This window comes from Notolepis coatsorum, assembly GCF_963971535.1.
Source record: "Notolepis coatsorum genome assembly, chromosome: 11".
Lineage (NCBI taxonomy): Eukaryota > Metazoa > Chordata > Actinopteri > Aulopiformes > Paralepididae > Notolepis > Notolepis coatsorum.
In genome coordinates, this window is record NC_140175.1 from 58,152,575 (window position 1) to 58,165,314 (window position 12,740).

The 12,740-nt window shown below is 43.9% G+C and overlaps 1 protein-coding gene across 2 annotated transcripts in view; it reads right to left on the reverse strand.

Moving 5' to 3' along the window:
* Window positions 1-2,580: 2,580 nt before the first annotated feature.
* The window catches only part of tescb (tescalcin b), a 115,511-nt gene continuing 105,351 nt past the window's right edge, over window positions 2,581-12,740 (reverse strand). Inside the window, exons 6-8 of one of the 2 annotated variants that reach the window (XM_084324242.1) lie at window positions 8,928-9,035; window positions 5,055-5,102; window positions 2,581-4,717 (exon numbers count right to left, since the gene is read on the reverse strand). In XM_084324242.1, the coding sequence (XP_084180368.1) occupies window positions 4,640-4,717; window positions 5,055-5,102; window positions 8,928-9,035 (234 nt within the window). In that variant the 3' untranslated portion in view covers window positions 2,581-4,639. The remainder of the gene's footprint in view (window positions 4,718-5,054; window positions 5,103-8,927; window positions 9,036-12,740) is intronic. The other variant, XM_084324243.1, reaches the window with a different exon arrangement.

A 12,740-nucleotide genomic window follows, 5' to 3' on the forward strand; every position in this document is an offset into this window, starting at 1 on the left:
TCTTGCCTCCCACAAGCCGGCTGCAATGTGGACTAAGTCATACATAGCACAAGTCCCCTCCGGTACTTGAGGTAACAGCAGTCGCATCTTTTCACCTGCGCAGCTCGATCTCTCAGTGGCGAGGAGTAACGCGTGGGAGGCTCACGCTGCCCCCGACACTTCCTGATTCTACTGCGCAGGCGCACCAACCGACCTGTAGGAGTCGCTGTCCACAACGCCCGATCCCCACCCATCAGTTTCCCACCCCCTAATACGGCCAATGTGTATTAGCACGGACGACCAGCTAAACTGAAAGCAATGTGGAGCGTTGGGCTCGAACAGGCGAGCCCAGCTTCTCCGCATTCGTGGCGAGCGCCTTGCCCACTACGCCACGCCCTTTATGTTGTTATGTTTATGTATTTGTTTAAAAAATAATAAAAAAATATATATAAAAAAAAAAAATTATTTTTTTTATCTTTGAATTGCAGGACATTCTTTTGTTGTAGCGGGACGCGGGACAAACGTCCCAATATCGGGACTGTCCCGTGGGCACCCTAGGTACACCTGCCACAGCGCGCACACACACACACGCGTAGTACTGTATATGAATGAATGAATGAAATATAATATATATAGCCTACGGCGGGCGTAATGAATGAACGCAGTATGGCTTATTCCATAATTAAGGCCCTGTTTAGACGGAAATGCTAGCAGGTGAATCCGCAAAAATATTTTTTCGGATGTGCCTTTCGTTTATACGGAAACGGCGTTTTTACGGGGTGAAACCGTAAAAAAGTCAGACCACCTTCCAGGGTGGAATTCCTAGAAACGATAAACCGTTGCGCTATCATCTAAACTGTCAAACCGCATAAAAGGATGACGAAAGGGTGAATGAATGAATGAATGAAAACTTTATTTAACAGATTGCAGAATGGGTACAATACAGTACGGCTCAATACACACAATTGTTAAGGGGATGCAGACCTGAGAAAGACGTTTGTCTTGTTTCCATCAGGGTCCCCCATTTTCAATTCATATAGGCTCTCGTCGCGCATACTGCTTACATCACAGGCATGCGCCAGTAGCCTAGAAGCGTAAACAAAGCATGTCTGATTCTATCCATGGCGATCACCTGAAGGCTACATTGGCAGTACTTTTAAATACACAAGAATCTGTCCCGCGGCTATCACAACAATAGTACTGGACCCACTGTCTGTGAGTGACTCTGCTTTGGTCCAATCACATTCCCCACCCACAGTCTGCGAATCAGAGGCAGAGTAGGGCGGGTCTTCACAGCACGTCATGTGACATATGCGCCAATCGTGTGACAGTGGGTCTCGAGTCGTTACAGCGTCGTCTGCACGCAGAATTCCATCCCAAAACGCTAGTCTAAACGCAAAATTAAAAGTGAGACCGCAAGAAGACTTTTGCGGTTTCTGTTAAGACTCTCTCTGTCTAAACGTAGCCTAAGCCTATAGGCTACTGTTCATTTGTAGGCGCACACAAGACTTGTTATGGAATATTAATGCAGTCTATTTCCACCGATTAGCTTCAGTTCTTATTTATTTATCCACTGTCATTTCAGTGTTGGTGTATAGGCTATAGTGTATTTCAATATAAGTTTAATTGATTAATGATATATTCGAAGGAATGCAGGTTTATAGCTATATCAACCCCCTCCAATGTACAGTAAATTACCAAGTATGGTTTTGTCAATATTCCAATGTACAGTTTTGCTTGTACAGTGTAAGTCTATCCCCCACCCACCCCTCCTACCCAACCTCCTCCAACAGTTTCTACGTCAAATATACTCTCTTTTCTGGACACTTTTTGTACTGTATTTGCAAATCTGGTATGTCATAAATGTATAGATGTAGCAGTACTGTCTATCTGTGTCGTGTGTGTCATATATGTTATGATGAATTGAAAATGGGGGACCCTGATGTAAACAAGACGAAATTCTTTCTCTGGTCTGCATCCCCTTATGTAATTGAGCTGTACTGTACTGTACCCATTCTGCAATCTGTTAATAAAGTTTTCAATCAATCAATCAATCAAAAAAAGGTCTGTCCCATTGTATACCAATCAATGGGATACATTGCATGTTGACCTGCATTCTTTCAAATGTATATAATTAATCATTAAAACAGATGTGTAACAAATAAGAAATACAAATTCCACAGAAGGCATTAAAAAATTATTATTTTCAATCATTTCACAATAATTGCATAATTGTGTTTGAATATCTGAGTAATTAAAGTAATTATACATTTGTCCAAAATAGCTGGTTCAGATATGGTTAAGCAGCTGCCCTGTGATCAGATGAATCCATATTATTTATTTTTCCGACATCAAATGCGTAATTTCTTATCGTACAAATATTGTCATATTTATTTTAATTATGATTAAGTAATTAATTCCAAGGAGGCCTGTAGCGTTGACGTGAAGGAATCACTATGAGAACACAGTCTGTCAAGTTATAATGAAATTTTAAATTAGTCAATCAATCATGAGATTTGATCGTGGCTGAGAGCAGATTTAAGAGTGCTCCTCAGCACTCTTAAATCTGCTCTCAGCCACGATCAAATCTGATCTCAGGAAAATTTGGGGACTCCCACTCCCAGCCCTAATATGTCTTAAATGGGCCAAAATCTGGCTAAGACGAAATTTTTTGTCGTAACTTCGTTCGGGAATGAGACCCATTGAGTGATTGTTCTTGCCGTTATCCTGCCAAGCTTTCAAGTGTACTGATGCCAGGACAATACAGCAACTTTAGCTAATAACATTACCTCCACTCTGTTTGCAGAAGGTCTCTTTTGGAACAGCATTTTTCTTTAGGAAAAGGTATAGTAGTTCTTGTCTTGGACTGGCAGTAGTCATCAGGGTAAAAATAATCGTTACAGACCCAATGGTCTGCAAGGCACAGTGTACGGATGGGTGTTTTCATCCATTTGTAGCATAACTAGCCACACTTTCAGCGCGTCCTTATCCAATAAAGGTAATTTTCTTGGTACAATTCAGATATGCGCAAACACAAACCATTATTTTATATCTTTTAGATAACGCAACACTTTCTATATTCCAACAAGACAACCTAATCTTCCTCACAGAGTATACTCTTCTTACAACAACTCACGTCTCACAGGATTTCAGAGTCTGACTTCTGTTTGAGCCAGACTGTAATAAAATAAATAGAAGGCTGAAGCGTTCTGCCTCAATACTGGACCAATTACAGAGATTATTGTCCCTATTATTCATTTAGACCCCACATGGTGAAGAAATAGGGTCCAGGTTTAAAAATATCATAATTTCCCTAAATACTCAAATAAAATACTAAATACTAAAATATGTTGTTCCTCTGATGTTTTTGGTCCTTTATTATTGCTGTCATGATCAAATAATATCTAATTCATTGCATCACTATGAACAACTGTGAAAGTTAAAATACTAACATCAATATCTACAGTATGTACTGTATATATTGTGTAAATGTGATGTGCAAACATGCAGCATTCAAATGTACTGTCATGTAATTTATTGAGATGTATGAATGAAACATTTAACAAATGATCGTCATTCATTACATCAATATAAAAGTTTTTCCAGACGTGATTAAATATCCCTGATTATTGGTTTATTTAATGTTTTCAGAAGGACCCCTTGATCTGAACCTTGGTCTGTTAGTATTTCTCTGCCAGGCTCTAGTCAAATTATAGGGAAAACCTTCATATTTTGGCATGCCTACTTGGGCACATTGGTAGCCTAGACGTTAGAAAAGCAGAGCTTGTGAGCCTGAAAGGTTGCCGGTTCCAATCCTCAATCTTCAACGCTTGTTGATTTAACCTTTAAAGTTCTAATACAGAAATTATTTTGCCACACTGTGATAAGTACTAGGTGTGGGGGGGGGGGACATCGATAGTGATATATTGCGATATTTTGCATGTCGATATTATATCCATACAGTCATGCTAAGGATCGTATTATAATTATTTATTATTATTTGACAATCCCATTTTGCTGCAATAAAAACCATTGGAGTGAAGTGAACAGACATTATGTTATTTGATAAAACAGATGATGTAGGCCTATATATTTCTTTATTGCAGATGTTGACAAAGTTTTCTATTGGGGACACAATTTGCAGTTGAAAAATGGGAATAAATCGCAATATATCGCAATATTACAATATCGTGACTCTAGTATCGTAATAATATCATATTGTGGGGCCTCTGGTGATTCCCACCCCTAACATCTATTCTATACTGTTCAATAAGTACCCGGTAGAGAATAATAACAGACTAAAATTCCAAATGTCAACGTATTCCTTCAAAAGTCATACAGGATCTTGTTTACATGCACAGAAAAAACAACCATGCTGTCAAACAGAACCTGATTGATTTTCACTACATTATTATTGGGAGAGATTATTGCTTACTATAGCATAGGGTGTAGAGTAAACAGATTAGCATGCTATATCCATAACATACGTATAGTTTGTATCTGCATAGTTCTCCTGAATCAAGGCATCCTGTATAGTATAGTGTAGTTTTGGTGTCGGAGGCAAATATAGACAGCAGAAACGATTTCAAACATACTGTATATCAAGAGAGAGAAAGTAAAGAGCATTGAAAGCACTGCAGATACAGTCGCTGTATGGGCCTCATTTACACAGTGTTGTCGTGTCCATGTTCCAAAAGTGAATGTTCATTCTTGACTCAATCTCAATGCCCTTCAGGATCTGTGAAGAAGGGATTTATTTCATGGTTGAGTACTTGGGTTGAGTTAGCATTGGTTAACAAAGGTTGATCCACGAGATTAACAACAATATTGGTAATCTCCTGCAGGGAATATTTGGCTATCTTGGTGATCTTCAGCAGGGACTGTAAACTTCACACGCCGCAAGATGACAGTGAATTCCTTACTTTCTGCAATTTGGTTTTCTTTAAAACTAACAGTGTCGTAACAAGAGATCCAAACAAATCTGCCAATGTCATCATTAACCATTGCCCATGTCAAAGCCCAGTGATTTTGAAAGAAATATAGAAAATAGAAAATATATCATTTAGAGTACTGACCTTGAGGAAATGTTCAAATGTGATTCCCTCGTAAAATTCATCAGGTTCCTGAGGTTGAAAAATGAAAATGACAACTTCATCAGTATAAACAGTCAATAACAAAAATTAAATAAACATGATCCTGTCTGGTTGTCTGTGATGTATTATTGTCTCTTGCTCTTGTTCTTAAAAAACACGCCGACATTATTGGAAACGCGCATAGAAATGCTCTCCAGTCAGACAAGAAGATAGATACCAGTTTCCACTCTATGCGTTCTGTGGAAAGCTATCCGGCTGCACGCTAGCCTAGTTTAGCACAAATTAATGGAAGTAGATACGGACCAGCTAGCCTAGTTGTTGGCAAAGAACGCCTCTCCCAGAGTTTGAAGCTAGGCTAGTGGTCTGTATCCACTTCCATTCATGTGTGCTAATCTAGGCTAGCTTGAACGCACAGAGAGAAAATTGGTATATCTTCTTGTCTGAATCTGGACGGTAAGCGCCTTTCCCATAATGTTGGCGTGTTGGCGTATAATAATAATAATAGATCGAATTTATATAGTGCCTTTCATAGAACCCAAGGTCGCTTCGCAATCAGGACAAAAAATAGGGCTAGGGAAATAGGGGGAAAAAAAGGGATGAGGGAAGGTAGGGATAATGGATAATGGACCTAATCTAATCTAAACTAATTGATGGGGAAAAGCCTTGGTGAAGAGGTGTGTTTTTAGAGCAGTTTTGAAGGTGTCCAGGGTTGGGGCGTTGCGGATTTCGGGGGGGGAGAGAGTTCCAGAGGGTTGGGGACGCCACGCTGAAGGCTCTGTCCCCAAAAGTCCGTAACCTGGTGAAAGGGATGGAGAGGAGACCTAGATCAGAGGATCGTAGGTTCCGGGATGGAGTGTGCTGGTGGAGGAGATCAGATAGGTATCGGGGGGCGAGGGCATGGAGGGACTTGTAGGTGAGGAGCAGGAGTTTGAAGGTGATGCAGAACTTGACTGGGAGCCAGTGGAGGTGGATGAGGGTGGGGTGATGTGCTGCCAGGGCTTGGTGTGAGTGAGAACCCTGGCAGCTGAGTTATGAACATACTGGAGCCTGTCCAGGGCTTTGCTGGGTACCCTGTACAGGACTCCGTTACAGTAGTCCAACCGGGAGGTGATGAATGAGTGGATCAGGGTCTCAGCCACAGAGTCTGAGAGTGAGGGTCGGAGACGGAGATGTTTTTGAGGTGGTAGAAGGCAGACTTGGTGACGGATTTGATGTGGGAGTGAAATGAAAGTGTGGAGTCAAGGGTGACGCCCAGGTTACGGACTTCGAGAGACGGGGAGATGGAACAGCCGTCAACGTGGAGGAGGAGATCTACAACCTTCCCGAGCAGTGCCTTGGGGGCCACAACCATGAGCTCTGTCTTTTTGCTGTTCAGTTTTAGTAATTTGGTTGACATCCAGGTTTTTATGGCGTGGAGGCAGTTGACTACAGACTGTGGGGGGAACTGGGAGGATGGTGAGGTGCTGATATAGAGCTGAGTATCATCAGCATAGCAATGAAAGTTGAGTCCGTAGTGACGTATAATCTGACCGAGGGGGAGCATGTAAATGGTGAATAGTAGGGGACCCAGCACGGAGCCTTGGGGGACACCGTGGTTGACTGGGGCCGGGGGGGAGGATGAGCCGCTGACGCTGACAAACTGAGATCTATTTGTGAGATATGAATGAAACCAAGACAGAGCTGTACCGGTGATGCCAAGGTTGTCGGAGAGGCATTTGAGGAGGACTGAGTGGGATATTGTATCGAACGCCGCGGAGAGGTCGAGAAGGATGAGGCGGCTGATGTGTCCGGAGTCTGCAGCAAGGAGGAGGTCATTAGTGATCTTGATGAGGGCGGTCTCTGTGCTGTGATGTGCGCGGTAGGCTGACTGAAGGGGTTCGTAGAGCTCATGGTTGGACAGATGTTGATGAAGCTGGGTGGCGACTGCCCTTTCCAAGGTTTTACTTTGGAAAGGAAGGTTGGAGATCGGCCGGTAGTTATCCAGCACCTCAGGGTCCAGACCAGGCTTCTTTAGGATGGGAGTGATGGAGGCGGTTTTGAAACAGGAGGGAACTATTCCAGATGACAGATAGGAGTTGATGATGTCCGTTATGATGGGGCAGAGGGTAGGAAGGCAGGCCTTGACCAGCACCGTAGGCATGGGGTCGAGGGAGCAGGTGGAAGCTTTGGCTCTGGTAACCAGATTCATGACCAGCGGAACATCCACTGGTGAGAAGGAGGAGAGAGAGCACTGGGGATGGAGGGATGCAGCTGGGAGCATGTAGTCCGGCGTCAGGGGTAAGTGAGGAGGGGAGGGGGCGGGCACCGTGAGTTGTTGGTGGATGGAAGTCACTTTGGCCTGGAAAAAGTCAAGGAACTTAGAGCAGAGGTCAGGAGCATCAGCAGTGAGGCAGTGAGAGGGCGGAGAAGACGATTTATAGTCGAGAAAAGCGATCTGGGGTGATTTTGCTGTGAGGTGATGAGGGTGGAGTAGTACGCGGTCCTGGTCTTGGAGAGCCTCTTTGTAGGACCTCACATGGTCGACGAAGGCCAAACGGTGGACGGTGAGGCCAGATCGCTTGGAGAGTCGCTCCAGTCGTCGACCAGCTCTTTTCATTGAGCGGAGGTCAGAGGTAAACCATGGGGCAGGGCGAGAAAAGGACACATTCCGGCTTCCGAGGGGCGCCAGAGAGTCCAGGCTGAGGGAGAGGGCGGCATTGTAACGGGCCGCTAAGGTGTCCGGGGAGGTATCGGAGGGAACCGGGGCCAGGTGGGTAGTGATGAGGTCAGATAGGGCTGATGCACACACTGACTTGATGTCCCTGAATGTGAGGGTGCGCGTTGGGCGCTGCCTGGGCAGGGGGATAGGGACAGTGAAAAGAATGGCGTGATGGTCAGATACCGCAAGGTCTAGACACTGCAGGTGGGATGGGGGGTTACCGGTGGAGCAGACCAGATCCAGAGTGTGACCTTTGGAGTGGGTGGGGCCCTGGACATGCTGCGTGATGCTGAGGCAGTCCAGAAGCGACAGGAAATCGGCGGCAAAGTTGCAGTTGGTGGAGTCAACATGAATGTTGAAATCTCAGAGCAGATAGGTGGTCGGGGACTTGGAGCAGAAGGAGGACAGGAGCTCAGTTAGCTCTGACAGGAAGGTGGTGGAGGCTTTGGGGGGGCGGTAAATCAGGGCAAATTGAGGTTGAGGAGATCCGGAGAGAGAGAATGTAATGCACTCGAATGATGTGAGAACAGGAGTGGGGATCTCCTTGACCTGGAAGTCTCTGCGATGAATGACAGCCAGCCCGCCGCCACGGCCCGTGGAGCGCGGTTTCTGGAGGTAGATGTAACCGGGGGGTGTAGCTTGGTTTAGTGTGATGAAATCCAGTTTATTTTGCCATGTTTCAGTCAAACATAAAAAATCCAGTTTTCTTTCAGTGATGATATCATGGATGAGTAGTGCCTTGTTATTGAGGGAGCGAGTATTGAGCAGCATGAAAGTGGCCGTGGAGGAGACAGGCAGAGTGGGAGGGGTGCTACTGTCAGAGCAGGCCAGGGGCTTCAGAAAGCTGATTTAAAGCTGATTGTGAGTGTGGGGTTCAAACACTAACCTCACTAATTCTAAGTCACTGGGGATAAGAGCCTCAGATAAATACAATTAAAGGTGCACTAACTAAGATGTCAATTATTTTTAAGTGAGGACTCAACTACACACACAATTGTGTGGAATAGGCATGGAATTTAGTGGTTGAGTCCACAAGGTCCTCATTTGACGCTGTCTGGCTCATGACAAGCTTATTGCACAACAGTGTGTGTGGTTGCGTCTATCCTCACTTCACAATCAGTGCATGGTTATTGATATGACGGTATTGGGTACAGTACCATGTGACCCATTGAAATGCTCGCCACCTCCAGCATGGCGGCATCAGCGATTCCTTTGGCTGTTTCCTTCCCCAGAGCTCCACTCCGAGACAGTAGCTCCTCCACCACCTGGCCATGTCAAGAATGACACAACTACATAAAACACCCTAAAACAGGCAACCTGGCAGGTGCTAAGAATGCTCCCATTAGAAATAATTAATTTTCTGACCATGTTCTTGTGTACAGTACGTTCTGAAGAGGGCCCACAAGGTCAAAATCAAGTGAGATTAAATGTATTTATATAAAACATTGCATACTGTGTATGGGATCTTTTCTTTTCTTTGGACAATAATGCATTATTATTATCCAGCATTGGGGTCAATTCACTTTCATTTCACTTAAATTCAAACTATAAATGTGCAGTTAATTTGCTAAATCATTCTCAGTTACGTGTTAATACATGAAATATAACCTTCTCATGCCAAAGGCATAAAAGGGAAGATTCATCCTGAATTGGTTAACCTCTTAAGCCTGATTAAGATTAATTCCACGTCACAAATAGATCATTACAGTCCGTATTAAGTGCAGTGTTTCCCCTAGGATTTTTTTCAGGGCGGGTGGTAGGTCCCCAAAACTACTAGTGTTTTCGTGGGGTGCGCATGTCATGGATACGTGGTGTGTCATAGACGCGCGCAGTAAGGCGGTTGTTAGTATCGGTGCATTTCTCTACACTGAGCTGAAATGAAACGATTGCACATACATTAGGTAAATAAATATTAACAAGGTAATTTATTGAATACAAATTTGATTAACAGATTGCAGAATGGGTACAATACAGTATGGCTCAATACACACAATTGTTAAGGGGATGCAGACCAGAGAAAGACTTTCGTCTTGTTTACATCATGGTCCCCCATTTTCAATTCATAATGAATTGTAAGTAAGGGTGCAATTAGCACCGTGCAATCCATTCTTTGTGGATCTAGCCCTGAGACTTGTTACGCGCAATGCTAGTCAGTCTGGGAGTTGTCTCGGAATGGATTTGGTAGCTTTTTTCTGCATCTCTGTAGACTGCACCACCGTGCTGCACCACCGTTTTAATGTCTTAGTGAAGATTGATTTATATGAAAACCGATTTATGTATAATTTAGCTAGCTCACGAACGTTATTGTGATTAAAGCAAACTTTAATAAAAAAAATATTTAAAAAATAATAACACACTATGTCAAAGGCTGCACTAAGATCAAGTAGGATCAGGATGTTCAGGGCACCAGCATCAGCGGAGATGAGGAGGTCGTTGATGACTTTGATCAGTGTGGTTTCGGTGCTGTGAGATGGACGGAAGCCAGACTGAAGGGGTTCGTAGAGGGTGTTGGACTGGAGATGGGAGTGAAGTTGGGAGGCAGCAATGCTCTCTAGTGTTTTGGAGAAAAAAGGGAAATTGGCGATAGGGCGGTAGTTGGAGAGGTTGGATGAAACATTTCCAGGCTCGGTGTCCCAAGCAGACCCACCACGTAGGCCAGATGCAAGCCGTATTTTACAATAAACCTCCGTTGGGCTGCAATTTTTTTTATTATAATCGCAAATTGAATCGCAATCGCAATATCTGTCAGAAAAATCGCAATTAGATATCTTTCCAAAATCGTGCAGCCCTAGCGTAGACCAGAGTTTAACCCCTGGTCGTCAAGAGAAAGGGGAGATGAGGAAGATGAGCTAGTGCTGATACAGTATATACTCCACACACACAAATGCACACACACTGTGTTTAAGTTATTAAATATTAAATCATAACAATTGTCCAAATATCTGTAGTTTTTATAATGTATTTATTAAATATGCCTTTATTTTATATAACACATTTTCTTTTTTAAATTGGTCATTTCGGACAAGTAAATTTAGCTTTCGGACAAGTAAAATATCTGAGCCACTTGTCCGAAGGTTAATGTCAAGCCCTGGGTCAAGGGTAGGTTTTTTTAGCACAGGGGTGACAGCGGCGAGTTTGTAGATGGAGGGAACGTGGCCTAGGGATAGTGACTGATTGAAGAGGGCAGTGAGGTGGGGGATGAGAGCAGGGAGGCAGGCCTTGGTAAGAGTAGTGGGGAGGGGGTCGAGGGAGCAGGTAGTGGCCTTGGAGGTGATCATGAGGTCTGTGATGAAGGAGAAGTGACGTGAAAATCGTGTTTATATCTCACGGGTCGAACAAACCTCAAAGGTATTGCCATAAAATACAACGTATATCGTTTCTTTACCTTTCTGTGAACGTCTAGGAAAAAACGCGTCTCAATCCGGTAAAAAATGGCGGAGCTCACGTGTTCTGAAGGATCAGATTAAACCGAATATATATATTTATTTATATATATTTAATTGTATTTGTATATCCCCTGATATCCCTTGTATATTCCTTGTACAATATGCATTGAATATCCCTTCTAGTCTACTGAACATCCCATAATAGTCTCCATTCTACCATTGGACGAGACCTTGGTGCCAGGTCGCCATACCCCTCAGACCAGGTTCAATCGTACCGCTCAACATGTATGGACAAGTCCTAGTTCCGCGTAGGAATATGTCTACCGCACCACTAATGGTACTATTTGTTCATAGTGCGTATATATACTGCGCTATTAAAGTAGAGCTTTCTTTTAGTCCAGTTCCTTACCCTCCAACAGAGTGACAGACGCAAAAGCCTCCCCGCGAACCACGTGTGGGCAGTAAGGCCAATTCGGCCCAGTATCGGCATTGAGACATCGTGTATATTAATATTTGAATAGTCATATTTGGCACTATATCGTCGAGTTGGACGTATTCTATTAAGCTAATAATAGTCTATTCATATGTAGTGCCTCGTGCGGTAAGAGTTCTATAGTAATCAGCACCCCCATCGTTTCGGGCATCAGCTGGACGCTTATCCAGGGTGGTTGACCCCACGTGAAGCTGCACCCGAGGAGCTCCAGGCCAAAGAGCGAGTGGACCTGTATATTGGATTATTCTACCGACGACGGCTAGCCTTCCCCGGCTTGGATTATGCTTTGAGTACTTTGATTATTCTATGGATAAAGGCCAACACTGCGGTGTGTTGGAAATACCCCCCCCCCGGAGAGGACGACAGGTGAGAAGACGCTCTACACGACGAGGTCGCCTCACGTCTCTCCATCGTGGACCGGAGGACGCCGGCCACAGAGAGTCCAACTGCTTTCATCTGTGGATCGAGGATCGCTGGGCACCGGGTCGCACGACTGTGGGCTCTCCCAGGATACCCTCGGCCAGACGGGATACAGCCAGACTCTACCCCCCCCCCCCCTCCAGCTGTCCTACAAGCAGTCGGAACCTTCCCCTAGTGTATCCAGCTATATAATCATTCAAGTATCATTGCTATTGTTCCCTAAATATTCCAGGTTGTATATTTGCTTCCTGCGCAATCAGAGATTGGACATTCGATATTGATCTACCTACGAATACTCATTTGCCATAAAAGTGCATACTATTTCAAATCATAAATGTAATTAAGTGATCGTTGTACATACCTTTTGCTATGTATTATTATTAAACGCAGACTTTCGACTTGGTACATTTGTGTTGGATCCGTTTCATCAGGTGGGAGTGTTTATCATAATTATTTATACCTAGTACTGGGTGGCCAGAGTCTAAAGTACAAGAGGTAGTGGTAGTAAGTATCATATCTAACAATACAGTCAGGGAATTGTACCCCTCAGTTACAATTGGTCCTTCGAGCCGGATGGTAATCAGTGTAATATTAATATAGTGTTATTAATATTAAAATGGCCTATGATGAACACTCCACGAAACGATCCTCCTAACCAACAACGCCCGCGG